Here is a 16,603-nt window from a genome sequence, read left to right as displayed (position 1 = left end):
ATTTTGGTGTACATTGAGAATAAATAAAAAAAAAACAACAAAAATAAACGGCTTATCAGATTTAGGTGTAGTTTTTACTATATATTGTGGCAAGGTTAGCTTAACATTTAGTGTTCGTTTCATGTCAATCGGTTCATAAATACAAAAGAAATGCCAATTTAAAGAATCGCGTTGAACATGAAAAGTCACTATTCCACGCGGACGAAGTCGCGAGCACAGCTAGTAGTAACTAATAAATAAATAAATGAATGAATTTTAAGTTTTACATCTATACTTACTAATTTTATAAAGCTGAAGAGTTTGCTTGTTTGTTTGTCTGTTTGTTTACTCGAATGCGCTAATCTCAGAAACTATGTGTCCGATTTGTCTTTCAGTGAGTGAGTGGGTTAGATTGCCCATTTATCGAGGAAGGCCATAGGCTATATATTATTTTAGAACCCCTTTTTCTTGAATTGACGTTGGTTAAATAATTAAAATTTATCCACATGTTCGGTTATAGACCATTACTTGGGGGTAATATTTTCTTGAAATCTCTTTCATTCAAGTTTAGTTTTAAAGTCATCAACAAACTCAAAAATTACTTGACGGTTTTTTATGTGGTTTTTAATGTTTCATGTGGTAGATATATATAGTTATTAATGAGAGAAATTTTTGTTTTTTTTTATGTTTAAGTGTATTCAAAGTTTTGTGTGAACTGATCGTTGGTGTAATGGTCGCAATATGACTGTAATTATAAAAAAGTCACTTATCGAGCCACTAGGAGCTTCTGTGTAAAAAATTGCCTAAATGTTTTTAAAATATAGCTTAACAGTTTATAGAGAAATTGAAAAGATATTTAGATTGATACAGAATTAATCCTTATTAATTTAAATATATTACTTGCCTTTATATTTTCAAGCCCATTATATCTTCTCAAATCATATTATAATTTAATTAAATATCTTTGGAGTTATTACAAAATAAAAAAGTCCGCGCTGCGACCTTCGCTTTCTTTTTAGTCGGAATGTCTATTGCTGTTGGCCCTAGCAGAATTCATAGTGCTCGGTCCGCACTGTCGTTAAGATTGTTATAGACAACGGTTGCTTAGCCTGCTCAAACCTGGAGCTGATTGCTAACATACAATAAATAAATAAACCCTTCACATTAAACGGCCACACTAGGATGCAAATCCGGTCTGTTCAGAAATACACGCAACGCTGTTACCTAAAACACATAATATATAAATATAAGAAACAGTCAGCCGTGTGTATATTTTAAGCATTTTTATATAACTAGGTCGGCAAATAAGCTTACAGATAACCTGATGGTAAGCGACTAACGTAGTTTATAGACGCCTGCAATACCAGAAGCATCGCATCGCAAGCGCGCATCGCAACTCTATTCCCGATCCGGAGCTCTGGTCACCCCACTCACCGCAGGAACAAAGCATTGTTTGAAAGCGGTATTATTTAGCTGTTATTTTATATAAGGTTGCAGTACTTCCCCAGTCAGGTTGCTCCAGATTTGAGCAGGATATTTGTCCTACCTCAGTATAATAGTCATACTAAACATATTTACTAATTTGTAATCATCATCATCATCACTTCAGCCTATTGCAGTCTACTACATAGGCCTCCATAAGTTCACGCTAATAATGGCGTGAACTCATGTGTGTTGCCCATAGCCACCATGCTGTGCAGGCAGGTTGGTGACCGCAGAGATGGCTTTGTCGCACCGAAGACGCTGCTGCCCGTCTTCGGCCTGTGTATTTCAAAGCCAGCAGTTGAATTTATAATAATTGTAAGTTAATATAGATATCGACGTACTTAAGTACACACAGTAAGATAGGGTCTGTTGTCCTTGCATTACAAGACTAATAAGATGATATCTCTCCTCATAAGGACTTTGTGATCTTATGATGGTATACGAAATTAGGTTAGGGCTATATAACTAAAAGTTCATCTCGAATTCTTAGCATCTGATACGTGATAGTTTCATTTACCTTCAAAAATAGTTTACGTCTCGATAAACTAAAATAGGATTTCTTGTATCGTTGTCCAGAATAATGAACAGCGTCTAACGTCGTAACGGAAGTACAACGTTCACGGGAAGTGGACATAAGGTGACAATCAAAATACCAATTGTAAATCATGCGACGCGGACGTTTTTTATATTAGATCTTCTTCAGGCATTCTTTACATGTAGTGTTTAATTGACATCTTCATAATTCTATGGTTAAAATGCATAATCATATAATGTTTTATAAATTTTTCAAAACTTTCAAATCAAACGGATTTATAAAATATGAAAATGTACATATTGTTACCTTGATAAATTTAAGTGGTATTGTAATTGTCAATTATTAAAACATTTTTTTCCATATTTTGAGCAGGAAAGATTCTACTGTGCTCTACCTCAGTTAAATTCATAATACATATATGTTATATATGTAATATCTGCGCAAACGTTAACATTGCTATAAAATTTATAAACAAAACAGAAAAATGTTTAAATTAGTATTTATATTAATATTACGCCATCAAATGCTTAAATGAAAATGTTCTTCAAGTCTCATTATTTTACGAGTGTGACCAATTGTTAAGAGCTACTTTAAAAGTAGCACAAACATACACACAGGCTAATTATGTCTTTACGTACGTTCCAAATTATTTCGTGTGCCCTTCACGTGACCTTGATACTGTTAAAAGTTCGTGAGCTTCACATTTTACACACGTAATGTAAAATTTCTCAATAGCGTCTTGGTAATGAAAAGAGACATCCTCTTTTTATCCGATTACTGTATAGCAACAGTAATGATTATTATGTTCAAACAGTGCAGATGTTTGGTGAATGAATTTTTTTGGATTAAAACATGAAGCAGTTAAATTCATTAAATTATTTATGCTAATATTATAAAGTTAAAAAGTTTGTTTGTAACTAATCTCAAAAAACGGATCTCCATTTATTGGTATTGAGATTTTATACCTAAATATTTTTTAACCGCCACCACCTTCGGTTTTGTTTTATTCTTATTTTTAACGGACTTCTTATATATATATTTATGTATGTCCGGGGATAACTTCGTCGTTTATGAACCGATTTTGATAATTCTTTTTTTGTTGGAAAGAAGATATCTTAAGTGTCGTACTATGATAAGGAAACCAGGATCTGATAATGGGATCCCAGAGGAATTGAGAGAAACCCTCGAAAATCCGCATAATTTTTTACTGGGTGTACCGATTTTGATGGTTTTTAATTTAATCGAAATCCAATGTTTATCATGTGTTCAAATTTAAATTTGATCGAGATCTGATTACAACTTTTGGACTAATTTTTAATAACGCGTATTTACTTGACTATTTTTTCGTTTACCTACGTTGTATTACTTGTCGATGTAATTAAAGTCGGTTTTTTGTTTGCCAGCAAACACAATTCCTTACATATATACTTATAAAGTAGCAGAATAATAAATATATCACGCGCGATTAGTGGCCTTAAATATACAAACTCATTAATTTTCTCATGAATTTTGAATTTACCGTGTATAATAACTGCTTAACAGGGGTACCACGATATCATCAAAGCTTAAAACCATCTTCAATAAATAAAAAGAAAAATTTGAACCTAAATTGATTAGCGAATAAACGGGCTAGCTATATAGCTTTGTAATTTTAATAAATTAGTCCACATAAATTTTATATCATTTTATAGATAATTGCTTGCTCTACCGGCATCCATAACTAAAAAAAATATGATTGCTTTTGTTTTTGTAAATCAATTAATTATTATAATTATATGTATGGCGGCTTTAATTTTGAAACAACGTCAACATGATTGACGGTTGGTAATTTCAGTTTCAGGCTATTTTTTCCTCAAATCAACGTGGATGAAATAACGGGGCCCAATAATATTAAGATGATAAAATATGTAGATGAATATTGTTATTTTCCTATCATTCATATTATTAAATACAACGATTCAGCTTGTAACAGCCCGCTGCTGGGCGTAGGTCTCTTTATCTATCTAGGACAAGGATTTGAGCTTAATAATAAGATGACGCGTTGGCGCAGTGGTTACAGCACTGGCTTGTGACTGTTGCGCTGGCGGTTGCGGATTCGATTACCGCACATGGCAAACATTTTTATTGGCCATACAGATGTTTTTCGTAGTCTGGGTGTTGTGTTATTTAGTCTCTCCCCTATGAGCAACTATCGCTATCGTGGGTATATGATAACAACCGGGAGCGACAGCTTACGTTCTCTCTGAGGCACGGTGGGGACACCTACAAAGACAAGAAAGACATTCCAGACGAAAATATATATTTATACACATACAAATAACCATCCCGAACTGGAATAGCACCCGCAAACCATCGGTGTTTTAAGCACCTACGCGCACCACTACACCGAAGTGGTTGGTAATATTAAATACAAAATATATGAAAAAAAAAGATCTTAAAATGGCCTTCACATAGCAAGGAATGATACCTTATTGAACAATATTCGTTTATTTCACAGAAAGTTACGCATCTTCAAACCTTCAAGGTTAACTGAAGTCACAATGTCGCCATTAACAGTCTCTTTAATTGTTTATTGAGTATTTTCTTTACCTATATAAGTGCATCCAAGTTATGACCTGGCACAGTGCAACTGATCTTAGTGATACAGATATACAATTCAAAAATAACCAACAATGAACAAACTGGTAAGACTTTTATAATTTGTCTAATATTTTTAAACAAACTCCTCAAAGTAATGCTAATTTATATTTGAAGTTACTAGAATATAATATTAAAAATGTACCGAACTTCCAGAAATAGAATATTAGTAATTATTATATATAGTATAACAATCACTCTGGTGTCTGGTGGCTCTGGTTTTAGAAGGTTTGTGGGTTCAATTCCAATGTTTCCTTGGCCGTCTTTGGATACGAACTCAAAAATATGGAATAAAAAGATCTTCCTACCAGTAACCAAGCGAGTCTTTATTTGATTTTATTAAATTTATTATTTCATGTGTATCAAGTATGTGTGTGTTGTCTTATGGTTCTAAGTAATACAAATTCCAATAACTTCTACCACAAAGGTAAGTCGATACTGCATCAGCTCAGCCTATTGCAGTCCACTGCTGGACATAGGCCTCCCCAAGTTCGCGCTAGACATCTTAGTTTTCCGCAATCCTCATCCAGCCTACACCGGCAATCTTACGTAGGTCGTCGATCCAACGGGCCGGAGGACGTCCCACACTGCGTTTGCTGGTCGCGGTCTCCAAGTCGATACTTACGTTAACATTTTTTTTCTTATGCGTCAGGTTATCGTATCTACGATTCTGGGACTGGCCACTGCAGCTCAACTTCCCTCAGCTACCTATCTTCCTCAAAGATTTGAATCAGGGTCAAACAATCTAGGTGGCCTGAACGGTCAGGGTTCAGGTAACACCCGCCCTCAACAAGCCTTGGAAAGAAATTCAGCGATATTAAAACTGGATCAAGAAATCGGAGAAAATGGTAAAATGAATACGGTCTTAAAACTCATTTATATCAGTGGATTTTTTTATAATCTAAGGGTTGACGGACTTTTAAACTGTCTTTTTGAAAAACAAAGCAATCGTAAGACTACTTGCTAAACCATTTTTTCTACGCATTTTTTATTTTAGCGACCCCAAAAAATTAACGAACAATAAAAATTATTCAATATATATCATCATACAAAGGAGCAACCCTAATTAGATTTAGTCCAATTATGAAATTTATGCTTTTTAGTATAATAATTATAAAACAATTCATATTATAATTACATAAACTTTTATAAAATACAGGTTTCCGCTATTCTTATGAAACATCTAATGGCATCCAAGCTGAAGAAGTTGGTAATGCAGGTCAAACTAGAGGAGCATTCGCTTACAAAGGTGATGATGGCAAGGTTTACTCCGTGACCTTCACAGCTGGAGAAGACGGTTATAGACCCCAAGGTGATCATCTTCCAGTACCTCCACCAACTCCTGAGGAAATCTTGCTGGCTCTAAAGCAGAATGAGCAAGATGAAGCTGCCGGTATTTTTGATGATGGTAATTATTCTTATATTTTTTGAATTGGGATATATCAGCAAAAAAATCGATTGTGACTAATATCTGTGAATGATATTTTTCTAAAAAGGACGTGGGCTTTTTAAGTAAGTGATTGGAATATAAAAGTTCTAAGGTTAAATAAAATATTCTTAAGTCTCAGTAATTAAAATAAGTCCCAATCCTAATCCTACTTTAATTTTACGTAGTATGGAGATGACAATTTTTTTTTTCTCTTCTAACAGATATCGCCTCTTCAGTCACTTCTTTCTTGGAGATTTTTTCTTCCACACTATGCATGACTATAACTAAAAGAATTTCATTATTTGTTACATTAGTCATATGACAGCGCCTACAAGAAATTAGTCTGCAAAATACAGTGCTACTGTTTATTGATCTAAATTTGAGTAAAGTTTTCCTTGTTTTAATGATTTTCATGATATTTTTTTTTATTCAGGTCAATACCGTCCAGACAACGACCAGGCTAAGGGTGGACAACAGTTTGGTTCTGCCAACCGTCAAGGAAGCTTCAATTCCAAGTCTGGATACAACTACTAAACTAAAGCTGTGATGTAAATGTGTGTATTTTGTAAATTAATAAGTAAATTTTCAAGTTTTGATTACACATTTGCCTTATTATTTATTTATGACACAACCTTTGATTTATTAATATAGAAAAAATTGAATTAATCTAAACTGATTCCTTCTTCTGGGTATTTGCTATTAACAAAAACAAATTTATTATGTTTTTATTCATATTACTAACATTTTTATTTTAATAAAATTGTATTTAAAATTTCGAAATAGGTATGATGTTTGTATTTTAGTACTCGACTTTGAATTCATTGTCAATTACTTATTAGCGCCTATCAAAGTTCGTTAAGCAAATATGAAGACCAGATGTTTTGACTTTTTTTCTCTACAAACTGATTTAAAATTCACTGACAAGATAATTTAAAATTTAATTTATCAAAAATATTGCAAACCTATTACATCAGTTTTTTTTACTTAAGCATTGGAAATTACATCTTTCATACGCCTAATTCTTAATGTGATAGGAGCGTTTTATATTTTATAAGCCGTTTCAATTCAGCTCGGGTCTAAGAATTACACACACACACACACACACACACACATTTCAGCATATTGCAGTCCACTGCTAGACATAGGCCTCCATAAGTTCGCGCCAAAAATGGCGCGAACTCATGTGTGTTGTCCATAGTCACCACGCTGGGCAGGCGGGTTGGTGACCGGCTGGCTAATAAAGCCTAATAATAAAAATTAATAAATTATAACACATAAGCTAAGAATTAAAATTTCCATTTATTCTATCTATCTGTTAAATTAGTATTGAAATCGCAAAAAAGCCTCAAAGGCCTGCCTTATTACGCCTGGATAATATTAGTGGCAAGTTTTAGAAAACTGACTGTTGTTACTATGTAGCATTAGGAGTAGATGTCTGTTACGCCTGTAGTAACCGGCTGTCACAGGTTAAAGTTCTGCTTGCTTTAGATACTTGTAGAAAAAAATGTTTCTGGTTAGGGCGCGTATCCTCGTATGTCTCACCATCGCACCTTGTAGTAAAATAGTTGGTCATAATTGTTATCATAACTATTTGATAGTGGCCATTGTTTATTTATTTAATGGCTTATATTTACAATTACATTAAAAACATGTCAAAACTTTGACTTGAAAATGTGCTAAGACAGTCTTAACACCAATTGTGATCTGTTAAAAATAATCTCTTTCAAAAGATCCTCTGTTCTCTTTCTCCTAACTCGTGTTAGGAAAATTATCCGCCAAACCACAGTGGAATGTCGTAGTGGGTTTTTCTCTAATCCCTTCCTATAAAGAGGCCTTTTCCTAACAGTGGAATATTACTGGTTGATTAATTCGATCAGCTTGTGAAGTAAAAACTGAGTACGTAGTACACAAACAAGCACGAATTTAGGTGGTAATGTGTTTGGCAAAGTTTAAAATTTTTGGGGAACTAATTATCAGCATTAGCACCCATATCATCTCCTTATCAAGGTTCATTAAATAACACATATCTTCATTTATCTCGTGTGTCCGTTTGTTTACCAATGCCTGAGCTGTCAATTACTCTGTACCTCAGATTTTTTTACACGAATAGTTTGTTAAACAAATATGCGGCTCACCTTATGGGAAGTGATTACCGTAATTGATAGACATCTGCAATACCAAAAGCCTCGTAAGCGCTTTGCGGACCATACCCCCAATCCTCCTAGGAACTCTGGTCACCTTAACCACAACAGGAAAACAACACTGTTTGAAATCAGTATTATTTAGCAGTTAGCTTACCCACAACGTTACGTACTGTGTGGCTACGGTACTCAAGAATACAGCTACCCCCTCTCTCTCCGTGGGTATCGTAAGAGGCGACTAAGGGATAACACAGTTCCGCTACCACCTTGGAACTTAAAAAGCCGACCGGTGGTGGGATAACCATCCAACTGCTGGCTTTGAAATACACAGGCCGAAGACGGGCAGTAGCGTCTTCGGTGCGACAAAGCCAGTACTGCGGACACGAACCCGTCTGCCCAGCGTGGTGACTATGGGCAAAGCACATGAGTTTACGTTATTTTTGGCGTAAACTTATGGAGGCCTATGTCCAGCAGTGGACTGTATAGGCTGTAATGATGATGATGATTACTCACAATAGGAAAACGACACTGTTTGAAAGAAGTATTATTTAGCTGTGATACTCTGTAAGCTCGAGGTATTTCTACAGCCATGCTGCTCCAAATTTTGAGCAGAATATTTCCGACTGTGCCCTACCGTATATCGACTCATAATGAAAGGAACAACCATTACCGACAACCACATTGTGTAGCTATTTGGAAAAAAATACATTTTTACTAAACCCACTTCCAGACTATCTTAGTCAAAAACCAAATTATGACAATTTCACGTAATAATAAATTTTTAAATATTTTATTATAAGCTAGCTTCTATCTTAATCGTCCTAACCGATCAATTTATTTTATTCCTTCAATGTAAATAGAAATAGCTATATTTAGTTAAATACAGTCCTGGATTAGGCTATAAACTATTTAAGCAATTGCTTAGGACATCCCGTTTAGGGAGACGACCGAGAAAAAAAAGACGAGCATGCAAAAGTAACGGCAATTTCAAAATTCGGTATAGGTACATATTCTACCTAAGATAGGTATTCACTTTTTTTTTCAATTAATTCTTTGTAGTTAACTTAAGGATAGGGGGGCCCACGGGGGTAACTTGCTTAGGGCATCGAGTTACCTTAATCCGGCACTGGTAAAAGATGTAAAAAGGTACTTCTGCCACAGGAGAGGCGATAAATAGCAAATGTACTGTATAAGGTCATTGTAACGCAAGGCTGTATCGATTTACCACTAAACTTTTGCTTTCCAAAATCGATTTGAGAGCATCGTAACCTTAAAGTAACTTATTATTTTGCATACAGGAAACTGTGGTACCAAATAGTTCCAAGAGTTCGCGGTAATAAATACGACTACTAAATAAATAATAAAACACAGTATTTCTTTAAAAAGTTTCTTTCTTATTCGTCTCTGCTGCAGAATTTAGGTTCCGAATCGATGGACTCTTCACTTTTTACTGTAATTAATTAATTAAAACAAATATTTTTTTTAAATTTGTATAGTGAAGATACAAATGTGCTTTTAAAGCCTATTTTAATGAAGTCATTTTTTTATTTTCATTTTAAAAGAAGTAATAAGTTGGTTGATTTTCTTTTGGTCTGTTTATTAAACTCAAACTCTAAATTTTTTTTATTTGAAATTAAATTCAGTCAAATCCCCTATATATTCTTTATGTTAAGAGTTGTCTTATGAGTTGGCATAAATTGTATATACAGGTTTTCAAATATATTTTTTTCTAAATATGTAATTGTTTTATATTTAAGTAAAAGAAAATGGTTTAAAAATATAAAAAAAAAAAACAAAAAAATTATACATAAAATATTTTTTTTTATTCATAGAATAAATAAAATCTAACTTTCCATTATTTATGGATTATTACATCTACAGAAGTACAGATTATTATCACATTATTTTGTATTGAACGTAAGCTAGGGTTGTTTCTAGAGCCTCGTTTACACTTACATAACATACAAAAATCAACCTGATAAAAGCACACAATATAAAGATGCCCTTAATTAGGATATTACTCTGGCCGAAGCAAGCACCGTCTCAATTGCTCCTACATATGAACACGTCACTTCATCGTCTAGCATAGAATAAACAATACCCTCATACACATATCCCTCCAAAACCCAACAAAATAATAGAAAAAAAAAATCAAAAACGGAAGGTAGCTTTAAAAATATCTTCTTTCATAATTCATAAACTATGCGAGAAAATATTTTTACAATAGACCATGAAGTAAGAAATACATTTAAAAGAATTAGCCTCTTTGATTTTAGCTCACTCCAATAAAGTCTAATTGAATTTTGTTTGTTCCTCTAAGTGTAAACCAGGCTTACGAGAGTTTTTAGTCAGATTTAGAATTTGTAGGGTTGACGGAAACCAGCTTGCGCGCGCGCAAAGTTTTGCTGAGGAACGAAGGTGTTGGCAGAAGGAGCGCCACCGTATTTGGCGGGGTTGTATTGACCTGAAATAGAAAAAAAATAGTTTTAAATAATGTAAATAATATCAGTGACTAGCCCGTTGGCGCAGTTTCTAGTGGCCCTGCTTTCTGCTTGCGCGGGTTGTGGGTTCGATTCCCGCCTGAGTCTGGGTGTGATATTTATATTTATATATTTATGTACGTATTATTTCCATATATATTTATTTACAAAATATTTAGCTATATCAGCCGGCTGTTACCATTAAGTTACTTACTTTAGGAATAGACGACTATGTGTGAATGTTCTTAGATATTTATTTATTTATTTAGTAATGTAAAAAATGTCAAATAAATTTGAATTTAGAAAACAGTCTTCTTTTACCCATATGGTCATATCTATGCCAAATTGTAACGTTAAATTCACGTTTTTTTTTTTACCAGAACAATTTCATCATTATTACTTCTCGCAAGAAATTAAACAATAGCCAACATCGAATAACAAAAAAATCAAATTCAAAAAAAAAAAAAAATACATCACCTATCATTTTAATCTATTATGTTCTCACGAAGAATATTATCAAATAATACAGCTTACAAAGCCATAACTTCGAATTTGCAATTGACATTAATATAAACATCAAAATATGCATTATTATGATAACAATAATAAATTCACAATAATTTAAAACTAATGTTCCCAAAGGTTTACAGCTACTTAAATTCATACAAAATTTGACCTTATGATCTTTGATATAAACATCATCAATTGGAATAAAGTTTTGGCTGAATTTTCCCAGACATGTCATCCGGGAAAGGTCATGCACTTAGTCATTATGTTTTGATTGCGTCTTAGAGTCCATTACGTTAGATTTGTGTAATGCCTGGTTTTACTTATTGAATAAAACATTAATTTTTATTAACTAAATTTAAGTTAACTTGTTACTTGCATTTGAATGAGCTCTACTTCAATCTTAATTAATCTTTATTACATACTTTATATTACTAGTAAATTTACTTAATTTTATATTTTCTTCTTCATCTATAGTAGTATATAGTATCTATAATTTACCGTATTATATTTGAAGAATTGTTTATTAATAATAATGATTGAATCGACATAAGCTTTTTTTGTAAATCCTAACAACTTAATAACCGCAACAAGTATGTCCCCATTTTTGCACCCACGATCGTCTATGCATGCCTTCCTCGGCATTGTTAAGATAAAATTAACAATTTAAACATTACTCAATTCTATGCGTCTTGTGAATCCATTGTTATCTAAAGAAGTAATTGCTATAAACGCCGCGATACAAACTGCATCAGTGTGGAGAAATTGCTAAATCCTCGAAATTTTTGACGTTCTAATTGCAAATTTTTCGAGGAGGTAAATGTTAATTTTATTACATGAATAAGAGATATTAGATTGAGATACAAAATTAACTTGAATGTTCTTTAAAATCTTAAGCTATTGTTTTCATTAAATTTGATATGTGTCCATCAATTCATGTTTTTTTACTACGATAAACAATCAAGAAATTATTAAAAAGTAATATTTACGCACCATCGTCAATGATGCCAGCTGCCTCATCACGAGCGTTCTGTTCAAGAGCCTTCAAGATGGCTTCAGGGGTAGGAGGAGGGACAGGTAAGTGAGCACCCTGGGCTTGAACTCCTCCTTGTCCAGCTGTGTAGGTCACGGAGTAGATTTGACCGTCATCACCGGTGTACTGGAAGGCACCTTGAGCCTCAATACCTTCGACCTGAAATTTGATATTATAACTATTTTAGTATACACCTTCACTGTAAAAGATTTGTCTTTTTAATATTTTTGGCCCTTCCATTTTTTCTTTAAGATTATTCGGATTAATAAATTCAAAAAGAGAAAATTGATCCAAGGATTCTACAATTTGCTGGTGCATCTTATACTAAAATAAATTAATTTTTAGCTATGCAAATTAACAACATACATTGCAAATAATCTAAAAAAGGTACATTTAAGGAAATTTACATACTAGTGCAGTATATGGAAATTGTTACAGAATTTTAATCGATACCTCGAATTGACGGATTTTAAGAGAACGAAATTCAGATGAATAAATTTAGTCGAACAGATGTGATGTTGCATAGCATTATCATAAATTAACCTTGAAGAGATTTAACTGGTGAAATGTAAATTGATCTTTATCTCGACATAGACATCATTTTCACAACGTGAAGCAATATTTGAATATTAAATTGTGGGTATTTTCCCTTTTGAAATATACATAATTTACGAACGAGTCATTTTATCAAATAATATACTATTATGCAAAATACGAATAAAAGAAGTTTGTAAGAAGCATCTTTAAAGTTCAAGTTTGTGTTAGCGCAACATCTGAAATCTAGAATAGCGGTGAGTGATGGGTAGTCTAAAAATAGTAAAGTTTTACACAATGATGACCTTTTACTAGTGAGTTCTGGATGACCGTTGCCCTTTCGACCGGTGATTGTATCAACCGTGTGTATTACGAATGGGATCGGCCTGAAGTTCTAGATAATGTATAGAGGTCGAAGGTAGTGTCAGTGCATAAATTAGTGTTGCATCATGTGTAATATGATCAAGCAGTTTAGTTTTAGTAATTGCATTTTATAAGACGATTACAGTTTGATCAGGGATTTATGACTAACATTTAAACGTCTCATTATATTTAGTATTTATGATATGATATTCGTTCGTCCAACGACGACGCTTTAGTTATTACTTAAATGTCAATGAAATTTTGATGACAGATCATAACTTGCAAAACTTTGATTCATCATTACAGCCTATACAGTCCACTGCTGGACATAGGCCTCCACAAGTTTACGCCAAAAATAACGTGAACTCATGTGTTTTGCCCATAGTCACCACGCTGGGCAGGCAAACTTTGATTAATGGGCCGAAATTCATGTAATTTTTTTTTCTAACATACATCTTACTAACTTAAAATATGTTAATTTTAAACTATGGATAGGTGGCCTTAATAACTAAGCTCGATTTTTGAAAGTCGATATAACTACCAATAAATTATACTACAATTGATGTACCGATAAATTACATTATAGTTACTGTAACAGACTAATTGACATAATACTGTTCTTTACCTAATCTTCGACTGTAAATTATGTTATTTTAGATTTACTAAAGTCAAAAATGTGTTGAAATTCAAACATTTGATTTTACAAACTGCCAACTATTTTAGAGTAATTAATTAATTTTCAAATTATAGAATTCTAAATTTTATAAACCAACAAAGATTTCATAAAGGTCCGCAAACAAATTAAAAATCAGTCCTGTGGTCACCGACCCGCCTGCCCAGTATGGTGACTATGGGCAACACACGTGAGTTAACGCATTTTCGGCGCGAACTTGTGGAGGCTTATGTGCAGCAGTGCACTGTGATAGGCTGAAGTGATGATGATGATGAAATTAAAATTATTGTATTTTAACTAAAGTAAAGCAACAATACCTCACGTCCTTGTTCCTCAGCCTTGATGCCGTTTTCGGTTTCGTAGTTAAAACTGTAAGAGTCTTCCTTCACGTCAGAGTTGTAAGCCAAGATACGAGCATTTCTCTCGTAGGCAGCCTGTGGCCGGTTGGATTGTTCCGGGTAGGGAGAGAATGCGGCGCTGGTGATGCCGAAAAGGGCGGTGGCGATGATGAACTACGGAATAAACAATGGAACATTATGTTAAAAAAAAAACATTTAGATACGACATAATCAAACTAACTTCACAACTAAACACGAACTAGAATAAATTTGAAAAAGAATTTGAAGATGTTACTGAAAATTTAAATATGTTAATTGATTTTTAAAATAACAATTTGAATGATGATTCTGTTAACGAATTTCTTGAGAAGAAAAGTTAAGTAGAAACACAAACGACTGACTTAAAATTAGTCGAGACGGCAAAATGTCTTTTCCCAACATTTATTTATCAATGAGTACTTCCGGTGTCGAAATGTTCACAGACTTATATCTCGAAATTCAATGTTTAACCGAAACATGATAAATGAAAAGATAGAATTTTGCTACCGTTCACATAATTAATCATTCACACGTATATTTATCTCAAATGTAATATTCATTGTCTTAACATTACCATTACTCACAACCCTGAACAAAGCGGTTCACATGATACGAAATTTTTTGTTAAAGATTTTAAACCTACGCTGCTAATAATTAAGAATCATTTTTTTTGAAATATTTCTTTAAATATAATATTATAGTTCTCAAGAATAGTTTTGAATAAAACTTTATAAACTGATTAAAAAAGTTAATAATTAGCAAAAAATATGTAATTTTTTTTTTTAATTTTTTTTTTTCCATAAATTATTTTACAGAAAAGTTTTAAATGAAACTAAAAATTTAAATTATAAAAAATAAGTCGTACAAAAAAAAAAATAGAAAAGACAGCAGTACTGGGAATATTCAGTTATTTTTGCGACTAATCCTTGATTTTCTCAATAAGTATTGTGTTCAAACAGATGTTCAACGTAAACAATATAAGAAACTGCATCTGAAAATTTAATTTAAATTTTTTTATTTAATAGAGTGTAACTTTGATGTTTTTGTGTAGTCTGTCATCTACATTTTGTCAGAGTTAATTTATTACTGCTTAAGATGCAATATGGGCATATGTCTACACTATACATAAATTACCAAAGATTACTAAATGTCAACCTGTTACAAATCAAAACATCGCTTTTTTTGACTAAGCGATAGTTATTTTAGAAGTCATATCTTTTATAAACAATAATAAGCCAATTATTGTGAAACGTCTTTCAAAAATTCAAAAAATATATTTAAAAATAAATTTACTGACATTGATTGATCATTTTCTTTCTGGAAACGATTAAGAACAAAAACGGCTTGATATGCTTATAAAGCTTGTGTATAGACTTAGCATTTTTGAAATCTTTGCATGTAACTTTTTTTATCATTTTTTTTTAAATAACAATCAATCAATGTACTTAAAACATATTGGATTAAAACAAATAATAATTACTATAGATAGATTAATGGATAGATTAACAAAAAAAAACTGAAACAACCCAAATCCTTAAGTACACTGAATTTGTTATGTCTACGGATTAGTATAACAATCGATTTACTTATTGTCTTTGTATATAGATATTAACTCACCAGTTGCATGTTTGTGTGTTAGATCGGGTCGGAGGTGATCACACGAGTGTCGATTCAATCTCCCATTCGTCTTCTATATATACGCGGCGCGGTGGTTACAAAATTCATTCAACATAATAATGTATAACTTTTCCCAATAAATGTTTGAACTTTAGAAACTTTTTTTGCGTAAGTTTTTTTATTCTTTTTTTTAATATTAAGTAATTTGTACTATCAGATTTTTTTTCTAGGTATTTGTGGATAATACTTGTAATACCTTGTGGGAAGATTTAGATGTCAAGGATGGTGGTATAACATTCTTAAACGCCACGGAAAGAGATTCCATAATGGTTTACTGTCTGTTTATGTAAATTATTTTCTACATAGCAAATGAATGTGGTTTAGATTTTAAGTAATTTTTATTAACTTGTCAGACCATCATCATCAGATGATTTTTTTTATGATTTGCAATATTATACATTTTTACAATTTACAACTTAATTACTAAATATTTACAGATAGTTATAATACAAAATATTATAATGTCCGCGTAGAATGGTGCCAAGAATGCTGACAGCGTTTTCCCGTTGAATCGCTATTCCGATTTTCTGGGCAAAAAATGTGCCAGCCCTCTTGTCAACAGTTAAGGTAAGTAATAAGGCGAGGAGTTATCTCATTTAATAAATTTATTATTCTAGTAAAATGAATGTTATAAAAATTGTTTAAGAATAATTGTTTTATGAGTCAATTATTACCTGAAATAAAGAAATTATTAATATTGTTAATAATAATAATTATTATTAATAACGAAGTAATAAAAGATTTTTTAGATTA

General features: G+C 32.5%; 2 protein-coding genes across 2 annotated transcripts; one reads left to right on the top strand and one right to left on the bottom strand.

Annotated features, from left to right (window-relative positions):
• Nucleotides 1-5,279: 5,279 nt before the first annotated feature.
• LOC123661342 (pupal cuticle protein 27-like) lies at nucleotides 5,280-6,666 on the top strand. Its single transcript, XM_045596305.1, has 3 exons — nucleotides 5,280-5,484; nucleotides 5,796-6,044; nucleotides 6,499-6,666. Exons 1-3 carry the CDS (start codon nucleotides 5,280-5,282, stop codon nucleotides 6,597-6,599), a joined length of 555 nt encoding a protein of 184 aa, XP_045452261.1. The 3' UTR covers nucleotides 6,600-6,666.
• A 3,341-nt stretch (nucleotides 6,667-10,007) lies between these two features.
• On the bottom strand, nucleotides 10,008-15,841 carry LOC123661350 (cuticle protein 3-like). The gene is made up of 4 exons (XM_045596319.1): nucleotides 15,791-15,841; nucleotides 14,114-14,308; nucleotides 12,187-12,385; nucleotides 10,008-10,670 (listed from the first exon to the last, which is right to left on the bottom strand). The coding sequence occupies exons 1-4, from the start codon at nucleotides 15,797-15,799 to the stop codon at nucleotides 10,561-10,563; spliced, it is 513 nt and encodes a 170-aa protein (XP_045452275.1). The 5' UTR covers nucleotides 15,800-15,841; the 3' UTR covers nucleotides 10,008-10,560.
• Between the last annotated feature and the right edge of the window lie 762 nt (nucleotides 15,842-16,603).

The sequence above is a fragment of the Melitaea cinxia genome, chromosome 17, assembly GCF_905220565.1.
Source record: "Melitaea cinxia chromosome 17, ilMelCinx1.1, whole genome shotgun sequence".
Classification (NCBI taxonomy): domain Eukaryota; kingdom Metazoa; phylum Arthropoda; class Insecta; order Lepidoptera; family Nymphalidae; genus Melitaea; species Melitaea cinxia.
The sequence above is the reverse complement of the archived record's forward strand: the minus strand, read 5'-3'. Positions and strand labels throughout refer to the sequence as shown.